Genomic DNA, 20,693 nt, shown 5'->3' with positions numbered 1-20,693 from the left:
TTTGCAGCTCCCCAGGCCTTTGCATCTGCTCAGAAATGGCCCCACAAGAGCTGTTTTGCCCCATCTGCCTCCCTGGTATCGCACTGGGATCGGCAGGAGCAGCTTCTCTGCCTGGAGCCCTGATCTGCCGGGAGGCCTCGGGGCAGGGACCTCTCCTGCCCACCCTAAAAAAAAAAGGCAGTGACACCATCGGTCTTTCCATGCAGAGTTGACGGGGAGCGGCTACCCCAGTTCCGCACTGCACACCTCTCCCCCACACCTTCCCAAAAAAAGCCTTTTCCCAACACTGGGACTTGGGTGAATGTCTCAGCGCAAGCCCTGAGCTCTGCTGTGGCAGTGCAAAGCAGCCGCAGGACGAGCCGAGCATCCTGCCCACGGGGAGGGCAGCAGTCCAGGAGAGCCCAGGACCCTCTTTCTTTTACAGACAGCTGGGTCTCTAACGTAACCCCGTTAATAAACCTTGCTTGGAAGCTGGAGGGGCAAGTGCTCCGTTTCCCAGAGCACTCACCTCGTGCCAGCCGGGAATTTCCTCTCTGCAGCCACGGACTTCCAGGATCTCAGCACCAGAAGGGACGTTTGCTCAGGGGGGCTCAGGGCCCTGTCCTCCCCTGCCCTGCGCTCCCACCAGCTGCTCCCATAAGGTCCCTTTTAGAGGAAAGCCAAGCGAATTTCCCAGAGAAATTCTCCCAAAGTCAGCTCTCACAGAAGGTAGTTTTAATCCAAGACCTGCCTCTTTCTCAGCCAAAGAGCCCTACAAAAAGCCTGTCTCCTTCCATGTGCCCGGAGCCACCAGGTACTGCAGTGCCCGGCTCTGCTGGGGTGACAGTCCTGCTCTGCAGCAAAGGGGACCCTCCGTGTGCTTACGCAGACCCACAACTAACTCACCTCCCTGCATCATAGCACGGAGCAAAGGGGACCGCAGCCTCCATCCCTCTCCTCCGTGGCCAACCTCCAGCCTGGAGCCAGCACGCGCAACAGCCCCGTTCACAGAAACCAGACTCGGGAAAGGCACAGCCTGAGCAATTATTTGCTTAAAGACAAAGCCGTGTTGCTCTTCTTTCCGTGCGACGGTCCAGCACGGCTGCGTGAGACCCGGCCCCTTGGCATCGGCAGGCCACGTGCTGCGTGTTGCAGCAGGGGGTCGCGGCCGGGTCTTTGGAGTAGTCTGCAACCGAGGTGTTGTCTGTTGCGATGTCCTCCAGAGCTTGGGCGTAAGCCCTGCTGATTGCAGGTAGCACTGCCTGATACTCTCTGGATGCCACATCCAAAGGCTCCTGCTCCTGGATATCGCGATCCAGATTGAAAATGAGGGGTGGCTGGTGATGCTCAGCTGGCCCAATGCTCCCGTCGCAAGCCATCGCCCCTCCTAGGGAGGAAACAAGAGAAAACCACTGGAGTCCCAGCCTGCCCAGGGATCTCCTCTGTATTCCTCACCCGTCTGTGATGGCCCAGTCCCACCATGTCCCAGCTTTGGGACCCCGGGTCCTGCTGCTAGTCCTGCTGAGGCCAACAACCCAGGGCTGCAAAGCCCATCCCACAGACCCAGGGTGGGCACGTACTTACTCCTCGCTGGGCTTGCTCCTGCTTGAATTAACCCGAGTTGGTTTTTACCTGCATCTGCAGGGAACCAAGAATTCCAGAAGCTTTTTCCCAGACTTTACGATCTCTAAAAGGGACACGGTACCTGTGGTGTAAAACACCTTGTACTGAGCCAGCCGTAGCGTCTCGATCTCGCCGTCCTTCCCAGCTGCCCCACTATTGGGGTGGAGCAGAACCTGAAGGAAGAACAGAGCAGTGCCCATCAGCCCACTGCAGAGAAAACCCGCTCTGTGACACCCGCTCCCTCCCCAGGCGAGACCATGTCCCACCCGTGCACACACTCAGACACACCATTTAGCCCCTGGACTCGGAGCAACCAAAGGAGTTTTTCTTGCTGAAGGGTGGGGTGACAGCAAAAGGGCACCGGGCAACACCAGCATCTCTCTTGTGCCTTCCTGGCCCTGCGCGCAGGACCCCCGAATTTACCTCCCCAGGCCAATTCTGCTGCAGGAAAGGGATCACAAAGGTGCTGGAGCTTTCAGCAGAACAGGGCAGAATATTCCGGTGCTGGGACGGTCTCAGGTGCTCTACGTCACCCACCACTGCCCCATGCCAACGAGACACCCATCTCCCTCGGTGCTCACAGCTCAGCTCGTGGCAGGGCCATCTAAGGGAGCCGAATCGTTGCCTGGGGCCAGCAGCAAGCCACAAGCGGAGGGTGAGCTCATGCGAAGCCGAGGCTGCACGGGTAGGTGAGGTGCTGGAACATCACTCCCGCTCCGTCTCCGCCGCTGACTCACCCCGCTGTGCGAGCGCTCCCTTCCCTAACAACAGCCGTCCCGGCACGAGAAAGGGGGGTGAGAAGGAAGGGAAGGAGGGGAGGGTGGGTCGAATCTCTCCCTTTCGGTATTTAGGACACTTGATCTGCACAGGACGACTGCTTTGGCACACGGGAGCGAGAAGACAAGTGAGCTGGACAGTTCAGCGGGCTCGTCTGTCAGATAGTATCTGCCGCAGAGCCAATGGCTTCATTGAGGGATGAGTCACTCGAGGTTTCCTCCCTGGGAATTGAGTTTAAAAGTGATTCAAGAAATTTCCACTGTGCTAAAAATTAGAAACATCTGCTGAAGTTGTAGGCAGCTGCAGTGCCGAGTTTAGTAACAGCGTTCGCAGCTGATCAGCGCGGTAATGCCTTAGCAGGTGCCCGGCGCGGAGCGCTGCACCAGCACGCAGCACCGCGGGGCACCCGCTCGGTCGCCGGGAGATGTCGATCCCACGCTGCCCAATCCGGATGCAGCCGCTGTCTCGGGGGGCCAGTTGGTAACTCATCCAAGAAATGCCAGGATTCAGGGTGGGGGGTGATTTCCAAATGCTTTTGGTTTCCTTTATTGCCCTCCATTGCAAGGCAAATTAAAAAAAATATTCACTTTCTGGACTTTGGTTTAAAAATCATGTTTTAAGGAAGAAAATTAAGGGTGTAAAGTGAAAAAGGTGGTTCAGTGTAAGCCTGCTGCAAGGAGGGAAGCCCTGCTACAGAGTCCCCTTATGCTGACGCTCCTTGGTCAGAATAAAACAGCTCTGCAGTAGAAATCAGCAAATACTCAAGGGCCCATGAAGCCAAAGGACCAGGAACTGAACCGATTCGTCTGCTTCCAGCCCTAAAGCTTTGCCTATATCCTGTCGCCAGTTGGCGTTACCTTTAGCAGCACAGCTGGGACGCTGCCATCTCGGTGTAGAGGCACTCAGACCTCCCTGGCTACCAACGAGCGCGTTCCTAAACCTGCCTCATAAAACCCCACGCTAAGAAAATCTATTATAATTTACTGCATAGTTAAGGAGCTTGTTTCGATTGAGCCCTTCCAAGAAATACTCCCAGGTCTGCAACCCGTCTATTGAGCTTTGACTTCGTTATTTTAATTAAAAAAAAAAAAGGGGGGGGGGGGAAGCCTTTTCTCCCCAGAAAACCCATTATCTGAACTCGGTGCTCCGGGCTCTTTGCACAAGCGAGCAAGCGCACGGGGAGCAGGCGCACACCCCTCTGCCGTTAAACTAATGGGAAGAGCTTATTTGTCTGACACTTGTACCCTTGATACATTTTGTAGGATGTGTTTATTTTTACTGTAAACAGCCTTTGTTCAAAACAGGACCTTGGCTTCGCCCCAGCCCCGCCGCAGGTTGTGCCGGTGCCGAGCGCGCGGGCTGGGACGCCGAGCAAGGTTACCCCGGGCAGCTCGCGCCGGGGAGCCTCAGCCGCCCGAGGGACCCCGGTTAGGAAAGCGGCTGCCGGCGGCGTGTGGAAACCGGGCGGCGGGGCGACGAGCAAAGGAACCGCTTTCGGGAGGATTTGTGTCAAGGAAAACCCTGCAACATCAACGGGGGGGTTGCTATCAGCTGCTCACAAGCGGGAGAGGAAAGGCAGAGGGCCAAGACAGGAGGGAGCGGGGACACCCTTTTGCTCCCGGCCACCCCGTGGGGCTGGAGCAGGTGGGTGCTGTGTGTCCCCCCCCAAGGTCACCCTGCCCCGTGGCAGCGTGGAGCGTGGGCACCTGGATCGCATCCCCCAGGGATGCCCACCCTGCTCGTGCTGCTGGGACGGGCAGAACAACCCAGCTCCCAGCCTCGCAGGGGTTAACTCACCCCTGACTGCAGCACAACCCCCCCAAAAAAAGCACTGGGCCGGGGTGATGCTGGGGAAGCCCGCCCGGGAGCTGGCGGTGCATCGCAGCTCAGGACTTTATTCCTCAGTCTGAAACACGCAGGAATGGCTGGCGTGGGCTCGTGCCCCTCCACCGTGCCCTGACACCCAGCAAACCATCGCTCCCAGCAAACCATCATTGTCAGCAAACCATCGCTCCCAGCAAACCACCGGTCCCCCCCTCCCAGCGCCATGCATGCAGGAGAAGAGGGTTAATCCCAAGGAGCACAGTGGAGCACGCTGGCCGCATCCCATCCGCTTCCCCGCTTTATCTCACGGTTCAGCAGAGGGTTCCATAAATACGAAGCAAATACCAAAACCCTGATGGACGCAGAAAGCAAATCCAAGATCCCCGCTGGGAGCTGGCTCGTGGTTCTCGCAGGAGGGTGGACTTTAAAGCAAAATCAGGCTTTATCTGTGGGATTGCTATTAAAGCCACTTTTTTTTTTTCCTTTTTCTTTTGGTTCTACAAAATCTTGTGCAACTCCGAGAAAAATGCATCGCCATACTGCTTGTTCTGCTAACTGCGTATTTTAGGCTTAAAGGAGCTGTCAGCAGCTCCTTTTGTACGGGCAGAGCTGCAGGGTGCGGGGCGGGCTGCCCAGCTTGAGCATCAGTAACGGGCACGTTCCCCAGCCAAGGAGCGGGGAGAAGGAGGGCTTCGATATGTCTCGATCTGGCCAGATAAATAAAGCAGATAAATAAACTTGGTCCGAGCCCCTGGGATGTTTTGTTTCCCACACTGGCGTACCTTTTGCAATCGGAAAGGAGGCACCCCGTGCTGGGCACCACGGGGCTGCCGTGCGGGCAGGCAAGCCCAAGCATCCCCTGGGACGGTGTCCCCCGGGACAGCGGGCACAGCCCTGCTGGCACACGGGAAGGCACGCCGGGCTGCATGCACAGGCATTTTCACCTGTAATCCCAGATTTATCAACAAAGCATTTCTCTTAGCTAAGACAACTCTTCGCTAATCCAAAAGCCCTTTTACCCCGGTACCCTGCGCCCAGCCTTGCTGCAGCACCCCACCGTCTCCGGCTGTCCTCCTCCTCCGGACCAGGGGGATGATGCTCCCGTGGGTCCACACGTCGCCAGCTCTGAGCCTTTCTGCCCCCCACTTACCTGTTTTAGCTCAGAAGCGGTGGGACCTGCTGTCAGGAGGGGGATGTCACCGGGGCCGGGGTAGGGGGGGTGGCTCTGCCTTACCTTGTGCCCCACGTCCGACCACCCAAAGAGAACCGGGGACACGTCCAAGCCGTCGAAGCGCCTGTTCCGGGGAAGCGCCGCCCCAGCCAGGGCCACCAGCGTAGGGAAGATGTCCAGGGTGCTGGGGAAAGAGGTGGCTTTCATCAGAGCAAGGAGCAAAGATCCCCAGAGGGTCCCCCCAGCCCCATCTGCACCCCGCAGCCCCTCGCCCCGGGGTGGCACTCGGTGCACCGAGGGCAGGGGGGTGCCTTAGAGGGGAGGGGGTGACCGCTCCCCAGCACACATCCCAACAGCTGAGCTCTGCAGAAAAGGTTAAAACCAGCTTCAAGCAGCGCCTCGGCCCCGGCAAGCCCTCGCTTCGCACACCTCCCACCCCCGGCACCGGCTGCTCGCCAGGCGCTGGGGGTTCAGCCAGGATCTGCTGCTCCCCACGCCTGGCAAATCCCGCACCCGCAGGGCAGGGGCACGGCGGGGAGCGGGGCAGCCCCCTCCCGCCCTCCTGTCCCCGCCGGGGACACACGGGGAAGGCAGCAGGTCACCCTCCGGAGAAAGTGCTAGCACAGGGACTTTTTACGCCAATGACAGCAGATCCCATCGCCCCAGGAAAATGTGGTCTCGCTTTTGCATGGCGCAGCACGAGCCGTCGCAGCCAGAATGGAAAATGAGAGCGGTGCTATTTTGTGCGCTCCCACCAAAACGCCCGTCAGCATTTCCACCATATGCCTCTCGGGTTTTTCAGGGGCCTCAGCCGCAAAAGAGTGCTCGGGGCTCGTCCTTGGTTGCTTCCCGGTGTGGAGCGACACAGGGAAGGAGCGGGTGACCCGGTGTCCCTCTGGCTCGGCAGGGATGCAAGGAGGGAGAGTCTCTGCTTTCCCGCCTGCTACCTGTGGCCCCAGGGCCAGAGCTCGGCCGTGGCAATTCCTCGCCTGCCGGCACGTCCCCATGGCACGGGGGGGCTGCGGGTCAAGCAAAGTCATTGCTGGGGTGGGACGGGGATCACCCAGCCCTGCTGCCAGCCCCTTGTCCAGCCTGGGCACGGGCTTCGCCCTCCGCCGGCTGCGTTGCCCAGTGGGGTCCAGGCTCGACTCCGGTGGGACGGGGACAGCCCACTCACAGCCCCCACATCTGACCCTCACCCCTCCACATCCCGCTGCTGCAAGGCACAAGCTCGCCACCACCGAGCACATCCCTCCCTCTCGCGGACGTGGGGACAGGGTGACCCCACACCTCTAAAAGGAGCCACCCCGCACCTGGGGTGTCCCACGGCCCCGGGGGACAGTGGGATGTCAGTGTGGCCAAGTGACACATGACAGTGCTGCCCTCCCCAGGGACGAAGCCATGGCACGGGAGCTGATGAGCAGGCAGAGCCACCCGTGCCAGGAGGCCAACGGGGTCTCAGCCCGCATCCCTCCGGCTGCAAAACCCTCGCGCCAGCAGCTCGGGGGGTCAGTTGGGGCAAGGAAATTGCTGGAGGAGGCAAAAGCACCATGTCCCCCAAATTCGGGGGCACCCAGGGTGCTGCTGTGGTCCTGCCACCTTGCTCCGGTGCGGTGCATGGTGACGGCTGCGTGAGCGGAGAGAGTAAAAAGCTGAAGGCTTAAGGGCCCCTGGTTCTCCCCTTCAACAAGTTTTAATTTAGCTGCTAAGAGACGGAGAGAACAAATAAGAACAAACACTGCTGAGAGGCAGCCCCGGTACGGCACGCTCATGGAGACGGCCCCAGCGGCCAGGCGAGCCGGGAGGCGCCGAAAAAAATCCTGGCTCCTCGCTGCACCCAAGGCAGGGCACAACTTTGCAGGCACCTCGCTGGGGTCAGCCTGGTCCACCCGAAATGGCAGCCTGGGGCAGGCCCCGGTCAGCGCTTCTGGTGCCGTGGGTGCTCAGCACCCTCAGGAGCCGGCTCCCAGCACAGTGCATGCGGATACTCGCATGGTTGCACCAAGCGGCCCCGATCCAGCGGATGGGACCGCTGGAAACCGTCACCGAGGTGGCAGGACAACGTGACTGCGTGCAGAGGTGGTCGAAGATCCCCTCGGCTGCAGGCAGATGTGTCCCGTGGAAAAAGGCATCAAAAAATAGAATTTTGGCCAAAGTTGGCATCAAAGCGAGGGCACATCTCAGAGGGCAAGCTGGGGAAGCCGCGTTGCAGGGGAAGGGGAAGCCATGCTGCCAACCCCAGCCATGGCCAAGGGAGATTTAATAAATTAAGTCACTCCAGCGTCCTGCTGCCGCCCCAAAGGCCGAGGGAAAAGGGGCTGGCAGCGCCCGGGGACAGGCAGTTCCCTGCCTGCTGCCCGAGGGGCAGAGCTGCCCCGGGGCGCTGCGCTGGCGATGAGCACCCTGGGCATGACGGCGGCAGGGAGCCCTGCCCTGCCCTGGCAATGACGCGCTGCCGGCAGCTGAACCAGCTCTCCCCACACCCCAACCGGCTTGCCCAACCTGCCCAGCCCCACACCGCCGGCACAGCCCGGGTGGTGCAATTTGCTTCTTCACCACCCCACTGACCTATTTCTTCTGTGCCCTACTTTGGGTTGGGGCAAGGAAGGGCAGAAGCACGGCGGGTGGCTTCGACAATTAAATATAATTAAGAAAAGCCGACAAGGCAGTTTTCTGCAGAAACCAGCGTGCAGGTGCAGGTCTGCGGGGATGCATCAGCATTTCTCCGCTGGCTTCAGCTTCCCCGGCCCCCGGGCACGCTCACCCTCGCTCACCCCTCTGCTCCCTGCGCCGGGGAGGACGCGAAGCCAAGCGATGCCGGGGAGAGGCAAGGCGGAGTCCTGGGCAGGCTCTTCTCCCGAGCCAGATGGCAAAGGCTGTGGGCATTTTCATAACCTCAGGGGTAGAAGGAGGCTCATGCAGGCGGTCAGCGCCTGCCCTTGCCCAGCTCCTGCCCTTCCCAGGGGATGCCACCAGGCAGAGGTCCCTCCTTGTGTGCAGAGGTCTCCCAGCTGCATCTGCACACAGATGTCATTCCTTCCCCAGCTTCTTGGTCTTCCCCATCAGCTGGGGGAACCAGTCTTCAACCGCCCTATTTCACATGCTTGTCCTTTGAGGGATGTCCCCAAGGATGACTCTAGGTGCAGAGAAAAGCCACCCGCCCCAACACACTGCAAGCACGGAGCAGCTCCTGCCCTCCTCACCCCGCCACGTCCCTCTGCATCCCTCTGCATCCCCTGCCCGAGAGCTCAGGCCGTGGCCGGGACCACAGTCATGAGCCATTGCTTGCGTCCCCCAGGCTGGCTCTGTGCTGCCTCCCGAACAGGGGGTTGCCTCTTCCTGATGCCAGGGCATCACCCTGCACAGCTCGGCATCACCCCGCACCAGGCGGGCATGGCCCCGTGGCAATGCCGGGCTGTGCCGGGGAGTACGCCGGGTGTGCCGTGACTCCTGGGGAGCTGCAGAGCCGCTTTCCCAGCACCCAGCGTGCAGCACAGCCTGTGCTGCCGCCGGCTTTCTAGACTTCCAGCTGTCCAACCTGCTGGACCGGAGCTGGGAAATGGAGGAGATAAGGTCTTGGAGGAGATAAACGGAATGCCTGGGCTCGGCGGCAGGGCTGCAGCGTGCGCGGGGGGGCGAGGAGGCTGGTGGGACAGGGGGCTGGGGACCGGCACTGATCCTGCACCACGCTGCCCTGGCCGCCGGCGTGGGCAGGGGTTGGCAGCTCTGCCCCATGTCCCAGTGGTCGGTCCATCACCTGCCCGTGGAGGGGAAGGGTTTGGAGGTGAAACCCAAGGGGTGCTGCGTGTGCCCCATCCCCTCGCCACACGCCAGTGACCCACCCAGCTTATGCCTCCAACCTTCTCCGTGCGCAAAAATGCAGCTCCCAGAGCTGCCCTCAGGCCATGTAAGGAGTACGTGACTCCGGCTTATCTCATGGACGTTAGAAACATCCAATGCCTCCCCGGGGCCCACAAGTCGGGACCCGCTTCCAGCAGCTGGGACACTCCTTCCCAACTCCCAGCAACACCCCCCCGGCCCCACCACCCTGACCTCCAACATCGTATGCTTCAGGGGACAAAAGGGGACGGGGCATCCCACCCCAGGCTGTGCCCCCTGCGCTGCATTTGCTGCAAAGGAGGGCTGGAAAGAGGGGTGCGATTGCCGCAAGGCAGAGCTGCAAGTGCTGCACGGGGAGGTGTGATTGCTGCAAGGGAGAGCTGCAAGTGCTGCACGGAGACATGCAATTGGTGCGAGGCGAGCTGCAAGTGCTGCACGGAGAGGTGCGATTGCTGCAAGGAGAGCTGCAAGTGCTGCACGGAGAGGTGCGATTGCTGCAAGGAGAGCTGCAAGTGCTGCACGGAGAGGTGCGATCGCTGCAAGGCAGAGCTGCAAGTGCTGCACGGAGACATGCGATTGGTGCGAGGCAAGCTGCAAGTGCTGCATGCAGAGGTGCAATATTGCTGCAATAAGGACCCCTCCACGCCACCCCCCGCAGTGCAGCGCTCCCCGGCGAGGCGAGGAGCGGGAGGCAGCAGCCCTTCCCCTCCGCTCTCGCCGGAAACGGCAAAAGTCACTCGCTACCTCCCAGCCCGGCCGCATCCTGCGCTGATTGCAAGCACCATCTCTCCGGCCAGCCTTTCCCACAACCGCACCCTCCTCCACATAAAGCCATTCACAACCACAAAGCCTAAGCCTGCTTCTTGGTGGAGAGAGAGAACATCGTCATCTTTTAATTATCGGGAGGCACTCAGCCACCGCGGCCAGGAGGCACACGGAGCCCGGCGGCTGCTAATGCCAATCCACCAGCCTCACAAAAAGCCCTTTCAACTCCTCTTTGCTGAAGCATTAAGTCTTACGGGCTTGGGAGAGGACAAAAGTACAGAGTCTGGCACAGAGCAGGCAATAACCAGCGTGGGCAGCCACTGCTGCCAAAATCCAGATCGTCACCTGGGTCCCAGCACGGGGACGGTGGGTCCCTCCAAATGGGGGCAAAGGGGCTGCCCCGCTGCCCGATGCGACCCGGCCAGGCTCTTACCTGAGCAGAGCACGGCTCGTCCGCTTGGCAGGGATGCGGCCAGGCCAGTACGCCAGCGCCGGCACCCGGTGCCCTCCTTCCCAGGTCGTTTGCTTCGCTGAGCTCCCACCTGCAAGAGAAAAGGGCAGCGCTCAGCATCCCGCTGCCCGGGAGCTTTGCATTGACGGGAAAAAATCCTGATGCAGGAGTTTCCCTGGGAAAGGAACTACTCAAAGGCAGAGATGGAGTAAATGACCCCAAAGGAGGACGATTTCACTGGAGAGGGAGCTGGGTCAGCGGAGGGAGAAGAGTTAAAGTTTTTAAAAGAAATAGGGAAAGGGAAAAGAAAGGGGGCTCAGTTTGGCAGTGCCTTGTGTTTCTCCTCTGCTTCAGCGAGCAATGAGAAATGCAGCCGGCTGCTGGAGCTGCCACATTTCCATCCACTTTTGATGTCGGGCAAGAATATGGAGCAGGTGGGAAGTGTAGGAATTTATGCCAGGAGCTGCGAATGGCCCCGTGCAGGCGGCTGCTGCCCTGCACACAGTAAAGCACCGACAGCCCCCCCAGCCTGCTGGAAACCCGCTTCGTTAAAAACGCAGTCCTGCCGATAACCCTCCTGCTGGCTAATCAACCTGTTGGGTTGTTTCCCTGACATCACCCAAAATGCCCCTGGCTCTGCCCTCGGGTTTGAGATGCATGGCGTGGGGAGGCTGCCCGGTCCCTTCCTCCAGCTGGGACGCTGGGCACTGAAATGGGGGTGCTGAGCACCGAAATGGGGGTGCTGAGCAACAAAATGGGGATGCTGAGCACCAAAACGGGGGTGCTGAGCATCGAAATGGGTGGAAGGGCGTTAGAGAGGCTCTGCTTTGGCTGTAGCCCAAAGGGCCCCAGGCAGCTGGGGGGGGAAGGGGCTGGGAATGGGGCAGAGAGAAAATCCCAACCCAATTCACCGAGCAAACTTCCCAGGCGCAGCCTTTGTCCGCCCGCCTTTCAGCGTGCGCATGGCAACGGTGCTCACCCAAAGCCATTTCCTCCGGGCAGAGCCAAGAGAGACGAGGTCCCCACGCTGCCCCACGCTCCTCCGTGTCCCTGTGCTGGTCCCCATCCCAGCCTGGCCTCTCCGGGAGTCACTGCCCAATGCTACGAGCATCTGGGCTGATCCTGCACTCCCAAGCGATGCCGCTGGACCCACACCGCCGGAGCGGGGGACACGTAAGGCAAGGATGCCACGGCACCAGCGGCACAAAGAATAGTCCACAGAAAAGGTTTCTGACCCTGCTGCCCATCCTGCCGGCACTGACCAGGCACATTCCCAATCTCTCCCACTCCCCACCCAAACTTTTGGCATCTCCCCCTGATGTACATCTCTTTGGAGCCTGAATCGGTGGGACACAGCCGGCACTGGGGTCTCTTGTGGCCATTGGAAACGTAACAGCGCTTCTAACGTGGATCACATACGGCTTAAGCAAGGTGCCTCCCCTGCCTTTAGACCCCCTAGGAGGTGATAGCAATTCATATCAATCCCCATCTCTGCACATATATTAAATAACTCGTCCTCCTAGTAAGGCAGCTGCATTTCAAGGGCTTTTCCACGCGTTGTCGAGGGGTCTCCAGGAGGACATCGGGTGGGTATGTCCCTCCAGCCACCCGAGTACCTCTGGCTGGACAGAACGCCGCAGCCGCCTGTCAACGCGGTCACATTAACACTTTGGGCAGTAAACGGGGCTGAAACACCCCAAACCCAACCAGGGATTCTTCTCCACAGAGGGATGATGCAGCCCTGCTGCTGTGGGGACCATGGAGGCCACGGCTTTCCAGGAAGGCTGAACTGAGCATTCCCATGCCGGGATGAAACCCCTGGTCCCACTCCCACCATGCACAGCAGGTTCCCGGCACAGGGACACGGGGCCTGGAGCCTCCCAAACCTGCCTCAAAACACACCCAGCAGCACATCCCTGAAAGGTGCATCTCCATCCCAGCATCCCACCCTGCCGGGCTCTTGGCCCCGAGGTGGGAGATGGGTTTTCGGGGCGGGCTAGGGGCTGTGGGAAGCTCCCCAGCCAGAGAAGGGGCACAGCACGCACTGATGTACTGCTCTCCCCCAGAGAGGACCGACTCCAGTGACCGCCTGAAATCAATGGAAAACATCCCTGGAATTTGGGTTGGACCCTAAAAGGAAACACCAAGCTATGCAAAATGTATAGAGTCCCGAGCAGCCCGTCCCCCCTGCCCTGCTTTTCCCCGCCGGGGACGACACCCCCGGGATGGGATGGCTGAGTGTCCCACCCACCCAGCACCCATGCCGGCGGGTGTTTGCAGCGTTAGACCAGCCGGCAGCGGAGAGCAACACCGGGCTGGCTTTCAAAATAACCGTGCAACAACCAGCCGAGGGATTTCAGAAGTCATCCTTCCCAGCCGGTATTTACAGCCAGCTCCTAGAGCCCGGCCAGCCCGACCTCCTCCCCAGCCTCCTGCCGTAGCCGGGGCTCGGGGTGTTTTCACAGGGCAGCGAGATGCTGGAAAGGGGCCGTGTTTTCCTAGCTTTGTTCCCGAACGCTGGACTGCCTGTACCATCTGCTCCGGCTTGTGACTGTCGGTTGCTCAAGAGCAACCCAGGTCGTCAGCAGGGTTTGTTTACTAAAAAAAAAATAAATTAAGGTTACGATTTCATCCCGGGGCCAGCCGAAGGAAGGGCCCTGGGAATGGGAACGCGGGCCAGCCCGGCGGCAGCGTTTGCGCAGGGAAGCGGCCACGGTTGCATCGCCTGGGTGTCAGGAAGCGGAGGAGGAAAGAGGCGCTGCCGCCCGCGGCCCCTCCGCCGCCGCTCCCTGCCCGCTGACCTCGAGCAAAGAGGGGAACCGAGCCCGGCGCGCGTTTACACTGCGTAATACAAGCAGAAGTGGGAAACGCCTGACTCATGCATGCTTCTGGCCGCTCCGGCTGAAATAAACCCACCAAGCAGATGGCTTGGCCGGAAAAGGAGGAAAGGCAGGAAAAAAAACCCAACAACCAAACATTGGAGAGAAAGAAAAGAAAAGCCTGTCGGGGCTGGGCTGGGAGGGCTGCCGGGCGCTCTCCTCCGGGCAGGATGGGGCTGGGGGCTGCGAGACCCTGCCGGAGCCGATGGCCCCGGTGCTTGGGCGGCGAGAGCGTCCCATCTCCAAAACCAGCAGCCACTCACCTCAAGCTCCGGGGTAACAGGGACCAGGGGGGCCTCAGCTCCCCCCAGCAGCGGTTTTAGGGGAAAACTTGGCTGCTTGAAAGACAAAAATTATTCTGGGGTGTCTTGAAGGCAACTCAGCCCAGGGCAGCAGCCAGCGGAAAGGCTAGGGGGTGAAATGCTCCCCACGTCCCCCTTGATGGGCAAAGAAGGGCTTTGTGGAGCAGTCCCCCCTGCGCCCCTGGGGACAGGGAGTCCCCCCACACACTGCCAGGTTACCTCGCTGCCTCTGCCAGGCCCCCACGAACGGCCCCAGGCGTCCCGCCAGCTCGCACTTCTGCGCCCAAGGACCGTTGTCACCTGCAAGAGAAAGAAACGTCCCCATGAGCGACACCAGGATCGGGGGGCACCTCTGCAATGGGGGGCGAGCAAGGACAAGTGACCCCTCCATCCCTCCTTCCCATCCCTGTGATGCTTTCCCACGTTAGCAGGAGCAGCAGGTTTATTTATTTTTATTTCTCAAAGTTTGTTTTCAAGGGCCAGGGCTGCCCGAGTCCCGGGCGAGGGGCTGGAGCTGGAGCTGGGGCGCAGGGGGGGACAGCTGCCACCAGCCTTGGGCGTTAATGAGCGGCGGAGCGGTTCCTGTCGTCAGGAGCAAGACATCCTCATTAGGGAGGCTGCTCAGCGAGAGCGGATTTGGGCTTCTTAATGAATGAGGATTTGCGGTTTAATTAGGCACGGCCCTGCCGGTTCAGCCCTGCAGCCGAAGGGGGGTGATGGGGTGGGCACCCAGCTGAGCGGCCGCAGCAGCCCGGGACCCCTGTCCCTGCGATGTGACAGCCCCGGGCAGCTCAGCCGCAGCTGCTGATCGCTCCCCATCCGCAGAGCAGCCAGGAGCATGGAGGGTAGGGGACAAACATGGGTCCTGTCCCCCGCCACCCATGCACACCCCAGGCTGGTGCCAGCGCAGCCGCCGGCATCGCCCCCAGCCACCGCAGCCGGTTTTCCTGCTGTACCTGCGAACCACAGGAGCGTGTTGCCCTTTCCATGGCTGTCAGCGACCTGCTTTATCCGTCCCACCAGGGCATCCATCTCGCTCAGGGCGGCTCCGTAGATGCTCCTGCCCGAGGCGGGGGGCAGCGGCGGGGGGACCCCCAGTGGGACGTGCATATGGGCCAGCGCCAGGTAGAGGAAGAAGGGGCGTCCGCTGTCGCTGTGCAGGGAAAAAAGGGAGAGCGTTTAGCTGGGTCCGGGAAGGGGAAGGTGGCAGCAGGTCACTGGAGTGGTGGCACTGCAGACCCTGGGGACACAGACCGGTGGCCCTTCCTCCCAGGAGCCCTGCAGCCACCCCTGACTCTGCCAAAGCTCCCGGGGGAAAAAAACACCCTGCATGCATCAGCCAGCTGCAAACCCCTCTGCAAGGGGATGCTTGGCCCAGTGTGAGCCACTTCTCCCTGCTCCTGCTTAAACCTCTCCCCTTTTGTCCCCTCGTTGTCAACTGTCCTCCCACTGGGGACAGGCTCACCCCTTCCTCCCGCTCCAGCGGCCAAACCCCCGCGTCGGTGCACCCCTGGCACCCACCCACCTCCCTTCCCTCTCTCACAGGGCCCATTTTGGCCCTTTCTCCCCCTCCCCAGCAAGCGCTCGGCCCCCGCCAGTGATTTTAGCAGAGGATGAGCAGCAGAAGGATGCCCACGCCGACCCCGAGCACGGCCTCAGTGCTGCGGAGCAGCCCTGGACAGGGAACGCGGCACGTTCGCTCGCCACGCGCTGCCCTGCTGCCTGTTTGCTTTTAAATCATCAGAGGACACGTCCTGTTTTCTTGTTTACGGCTATATTTATCTCCTCCAACGAGGCCTGCTCTTCCTCAGGGACCTCCGAGGGGAAGGGTGGGATGGCGAGCAGCGGGGAGGGGCCGGATCCCGGGGACGTGTCCCAGCCCGCGCACGCGCCCCGCTCCAGCCGCCCCATCGCTGCCTCCAGAAAGCTTTCGGGGCCCCTCCGACGTGCGTTTCGGCACTTCCTTCCTTTACCCGTCACCCACCTGAGGATGGAAAATGAGTAAAACCCATCCCGCCCGGAGCTGCCGCATCCTTCCCCAGCGGCGCTGGAGCCCTGCGAAGGGCTGCGTCACCCCGGCACCCTGCCCAGCCCCTGCAAAACGCTGGGGGTCAGGCGGTGCTGATGCATCCCTTGCAAACCGCTGCTGCAAAAGGCTACATGGCACCTTTCCCCTTGGGATGCCAGAGACCTGGAGCGGGGAAAGCTGCTTCCCCTGACTCGCATTCCACCCCGGAGCACCGGGTAGACTCCAGCACCCAGCTGGACTTATGACCACGGTGTTCAGCTGAACATCCCACTTGCTTTACACATCGACATTTCAGAATTCTCCCGAAAATTGAGCAAACATTTAATCAATAACTTAAGACAAACGTCCCTGACTTTTGCTCCCGTGTTCGCCGTGCTCTAAATGTCCTGGGCAGAGCCAAGTCTCACCACCACGAATTGCTCAACCTTGACACGACTGGTTAAAAAAACACCGAGATGACAAATCCGGTGTTCTTTTGTTGCCCTGTAATGAATGAGTCAGGCAGAGGAAAACTGGAATAAGCCATCAAAGAGAAGGAGAGAAAAGGCAGGCACCTGCTTAATCCTGTTCTCCATGAACGCAGATAACCCCAAAATACTATTGGGAGTTTAAAGGTTTTGCCTATAAAGCTGGAGCTCACACACTTGGTTTCACAGCCTAACAGCAACCCCGCAGCCCGGAGGGCTGGCGGAGGGTTTGCACAGGAGGAGGGACCAGGGCTGCCCTGCAGCCCGCTGCCCGGGTACCCTCCAGCCCCGTTAACAGGCACGCATCCCGACCGCGTGGCCGGGCCACGCTGCAGCCGATTCTTGGTACTCAAAGGGGATAAACTATAGGTATTGTGTGTGCAAAAGGGTACCCAGGCTTATAACAAGCCATCTCCCCGCAGGCTGCTCCCTGCCCAGCCCCTTGTTTGCCCCCGTTACACAAACCTTTCCCCAAGCATGCCTGCAGCCCCCCCCGCCGTGGCCCTTCCCCAGGTCTGTGTTATCCCTGGATGCAGGTGCGGGACAGGCTCCGACACGGCTGCCCGGCAGCGCTTCCCCTCCTCGCGCTGCAGGGAGGTGTTTTGCAAAGTCACAGCTCATAATCCGCCGATAATAGGGATTAAAATTACACAACCCTGACGGGCTGCGGGGTCGTTGTCTCGGAGGAGCCGCTTTGCTCCTCAGGGAAGAGCACACCCGGGCTCCTCGCCTCCCTGCACGGCTGGGGAAGGCAGACCCTGAAGCCCAGGGATCCCAGAGCGCTTTTTCCTCAAAACGGATTAAACCCCACATACGGGCGGGTTTAAACACCTCTGGGTGCTGTTCTGGTCCCGCCACCGGAGCTGCCGCGGGCACCCATCCAGCGCCCGCTCCCACGCCACCGCCGGCACCCTTCAGCCACAGAGGCACCTCCACCGCCGCCCCGCTGCCACCTCACCCCATGCCACTGCGAAGACGGAGGGATGGAGGACAGAGGGATGGCAGCGTTCCCCTCCCTCCCTCCCATCCCCGCTAGCCGGGCTCTCGCTGGACGTTAGCCCCAGGAGGGAGGCACAGCCCAGCCCAAAGGCTTTGACCTTCCTTGTAAACGGTGGTTTTAAACACACGCGATCCCTTTAGAGGAGACGCACCAAAAGGCTTCCAGGGTGAGCCCTGCAAGACACGGGTGACAGCCTTCTCCCTCCTCCAGCGGGCTGGGAAGCTGAGCCACAGAGACCCCAGATCTCCTCCCCAAGAACCGCGGGGCAACACCCGTCCCCCCGGCATCGCACCAACACGATGCAGAAGACTCTTGCGGTGTCCCACGAGGGGTCGGGGGACGGCGGGTGGCATCTCACCTCGCCCGACGGATGAACCGCGCCGCCTCCTCTGCGTAGCGTGCTGCCAGGCTGCTGAGGTTGACGGGCTGTTGGACGATGGTGACGTTCTCGAAGAGAGGAAGGGCCACCTCTGTGTAACAGTCCTTCCTTGCAATCCTGCTGGGAAGAAGCCACCCCACGCTTGTCACCGGAGTGGGGACCGGCATGGCAGCAGGCACGGAGCCTGGCTGTTCTCCTGGCTTAGCAGAAAGGCGACAGCCAAGGAGGGGAGCGAAAAGGGGACGATGCCAACGTCCCTGCAGCACAGGGTGCTCAGGGATCAACCCACCTCCCCGACCTGCGCCCTGCTGCGGGGTGCGTGAGGGGAAAAAACGGGTGCACGGAGCATAACGGGAGTCAACCACAGCAAAGGGCAGCTCTCGGGGCTGGGGATGCCGGTGCAAATACCAACCTCCCAGTGCCAGCACCTGAACCCCCCACGCACCCCCGTACCTGTCAGCCGCGCTGTGCCGTGGGCAGGGTGGGCAGGGCGGCAAGTTGTAGCCCGGGGTGTCGGTGCAGCCCATGTCGTGGCTGTAGGGGATCCCGAAGTAATAGTCAAAGCCTGAGGGGCAAACGACAGTGTCGGCGGGGACAAGGCGGCCGCGGGATACTTGGCTTGTCCCTGCCAGCGCAGCCCTTACCACGGAAGCTGGGGTGATGGTGGCCGTGGTGTCCCAGGTGCCACTTGCCTGTGTGGAAGCCACAGAACATCATTTCAGAGGTTAATGCAGCTACGGTCGTCGCCAGCCATCACCCACGAGGCGCCTGCAGTGCTGGGGGCTTTAATCTAGCAACAAGAAAGGCTACTTGTTTGTGCTGGCCGCGTTTCCAGAATGGCCTTTTTTTGCAGAAGCTCAGAAAAAATGCATAGGGTATCTCGTGCCTGTGCAAATTGACTGTCTCCAGCCTTAAAAGGCTCTTTCATGCGTTTGTGTTCAGAGGAGAGGACTTTCTAACCCCTCCTAAAGAACCAGCTTCGTTCTCTGACCTCCGGCACACGCTTGCTCCCACCGAATGCGCCGATCCAAGAGGGCAAACGGCAAAAACTAAGGGGGAAAGGAAAAACTGAGGGCTTTTCTTCCAGCACAACGTGCGCAAGTAACAGGAGCTACAGATGCAAAGGGCTCGCTACCAGCTGGGGCTTGCGCAGGTGGGGGGGACCCACGGTGACAGGAGGGTGCCCAAAGCCACTGGGCCAGTGGCACCAACCGTGCCGGCACCGCGCTGCTAGCCGGCACCAGTGGCATCACGCCGGCGTGGGATGTGGGAGGGCAGAGCTGCTGTGCGCAGTCATGTTTGCTAAGGAAAACCCGTCGTATTCCTCGTGAAGTGAAGCAATTAGAGCTTAAATGGAGAACGGGGGAGGGCCTGAATTTCAGGCAATACCATATGCTTGAAAATGAAGATTTTAAGCTTGGGATTGCAAAATCCAAGGCGGAAGTGCAAAATCTGTCCCACGTGATCCTTTAGCCTTTCCTTTAATTGCCAGCGTTTCACCTAACTACCTCCTCCGCAAGGGACGGACACGGGCATCTTCATCCCCCCCTCCGCCATCTCCCCGCCCCGGGTGTCCCCTCGGCACGTCGGGCATTACCTATGGCCCCCGTGCTGTACCCAGCCTCCCGCAGGACCTCGGCCAGGGTGGTCTCGTTCAGGGGGAGCCCGCCGACCGACGTGATGGCGAAGTTGTGGGTCACCCCGTTGCGTGTGCCAAGACGCCCCGTGAGCAGAGAGGCGCGGGACGGCGAGCAAGTGGAGGCAGCTGAGTGGAAATCCACGAATCTAGAGAATGAAAGGACCCTTCGCTCGCAAACCCCTGCATGGTCTGACGCTGCCCTGTCCCTCCCTGCTCCCCTGCAGGCGTCCCCTTCTGCCCCAGGGATGAGGGTCTGGAGCAGGGGATCAAGCTCGCAGGTCCCAGTGGGGATGGGTGGACCTGCACCCCGAGGTACTGGGCTGTGGCCGCCCTCCCTGTGCACCCAAAACCATGTCAGTGAAACCCCCTTCGCCTGCCGGCCGCCACGGGAGAGAAACCCCTTTGTTGTGGGGCAGAGTAACCGGGGATGCCTGGAGAGGGCCAGCGAGGGGGGACAGCCATTACCTCGTCCCTTCGGCTGCCAGCTCATCCAAATGCGGGGTCTCCTTCGTCTCTGCCCAGTTGGCCCCAAGATCCCCCCAGCCCACATCATCCGCCAGGATGATGATGAAGTTGGGCTGCCCGCACACTGCTCGGGGAGCCGAGAGCCCCGCCAGCGCCGCGGCGAGCACCAGCACCGCTCGCGGGGAGGGGGTCCCCATGGTGCCGCACGGCCCCTCCCACCCCGCCGGGGCACGGGCAGCTTTGTCTTCCCCAAACCCCCTCCGCTGCGTCCCCACGGGTGCAGTTGTGCTCTCCGCAGGCCCTCGCAGCGATGCAAACGTCCCCTCCTTAGCTGCTCCCGTGGGGCCAGGCCGGGGGCCGGGAGGTCCGGGTTTGCTCCCTTGGCTACCGACCGAGCTGCAACGTCTCCTCTGTCTTTCGCACCCAGGCACAGCTGATATTCCTGAAATCGGCGCCAGCAAAGGTGTTATTCTTAGAAGTCAAAAACACCCTTTGAAGTCACTGTCACCCTATTTTTAACTTTCCTTCCTTCCTGGTAAATATCTAATTAGACACCAAACCAAAGTGGTATTTTTCCCTCCAGAAGCGGGCTCGATCTGCAGCAGCGGCTCCTCTCTCCTCGTTGCAGCCGGGGGGATGTTTGCGTCCGACAAACTGCTCTTTCCCTGCAGACCTGCTCCTCAGCTTGCCGACGCGCTGGCCTGCCTTGCTTCAGCTGGGGAAATAACTGCTGTGGCTCTGCCAGCGGCTGTCAGTCCATCCTTCCCCTTGCACCGCTACAGCATCCCCTGCGCAAGAGAAACAAGATGCAATCAGGACCTGCCGGAGCCCTCCTGCACCGCAGCCTGGGGCAGAACGGCTTATCCACACACCAAGACGTTGCCTTTGAAGTTGTATATTTTGATGGCTCAGCTGGAAAGGGCTGGAAACAACGGGTGCCCCTTTCCCACATCCATGGCTCGGGCTGGGACAGTTTCCCGCGGTGCTGTCATCCCCGGGGAGCTGCGCTGCTCCCTCCCCATTTGCCAAGGGCTCTCGCCCTCCCTGCCGAGCACCGTGGGGGGGAATGCGCAGGGCCTTGCCTTCGTTTGTAACAACCAACA

At 60.7% G+C, this 20,693-nt stretch overlaps 1 protein-coding gene across 1 annotated transcript; it reads right to left on the bottom strand.

The window, feature by feature from the left end:
- Nucleotides 1–872: 872 nt before the first annotated feature.
- Nucleotides 873–19,787, bottom strand: ARSG (arylsulfatase G). The gene is made up of 11 exons (XM_059828017.1): nucleotides 19,591–19,787; nucleotides 19,084–19,271; nucleotides 18,131–18,178; nucleotides 17,940–18,051; nucleotides 17,466–17,603; nucleotides 14,568–14,764; nucleotides 13,831–13,911; nucleotides 10,413–10,521; nucleotides 5,438–5,558; nucleotides 1,685–1,775; nucleotides 873–1,366 (listed from the first exon to the last, which is right to left on the bottom strand). Exons 1-11 carry the CDS (start codon nucleotides 19,785–19,787, stop codon nucleotides 1,032–1,034), a joined length of 1,617 nt encoding a protein of 538 aa, XP_059684000.1. The 3' UTR covers nucleotides 873–1,031.
- Nucleotides 19,788–20,693: the final 906 nt, after the last annotated feature.

This window comes from Gavia stellata, chromosome 22, assembly GCF_030936135.1.
Source record: "Gavia stellata isolate bGavSte3 chromosome 22, bGavSte3.hap2, whole genome shotgun sequence".
In the NCBI taxonomy this organism is placed as follows: Eukaryota; Metazoa; Chordata; class Aves; order Gaviiformes; family Gaviidae; genus Gavia; species Gavia stellata.
Note: the sequence above shows the minus strand (reverse complement) of the source record. Positions and strands in the feature narration are given on the sequence as shown.

What these genes read in the sequence shown, in the direction of transcription:
- ARSG (XM_059828017.1), bottom strand. Translation starts at nt 19,787, where the DNA reads ATGGGGACCCCCTCCCCGCGAGCGGTGCTGGTGCTCGCCGCGGCGCTG. An exon ending in CTGGCAGCCGAAGGGACGAG is followed by an intron (nt 19,272 to 19,590) that starts GTAATGGCTGTC and finishes TTCATTCTCTAG; the next exon opens with ATTCGTGGATTTCCACTCAG. An exon ending in CCATCACCCCAGCTTCCGTG is followed by an intron (nt 18,052 to 18,130) that starts GTAAGGGCTGCG and finishes TTTGCCCCTCAG; the next exon opens with GCTTTGACTATTACTTCGGG.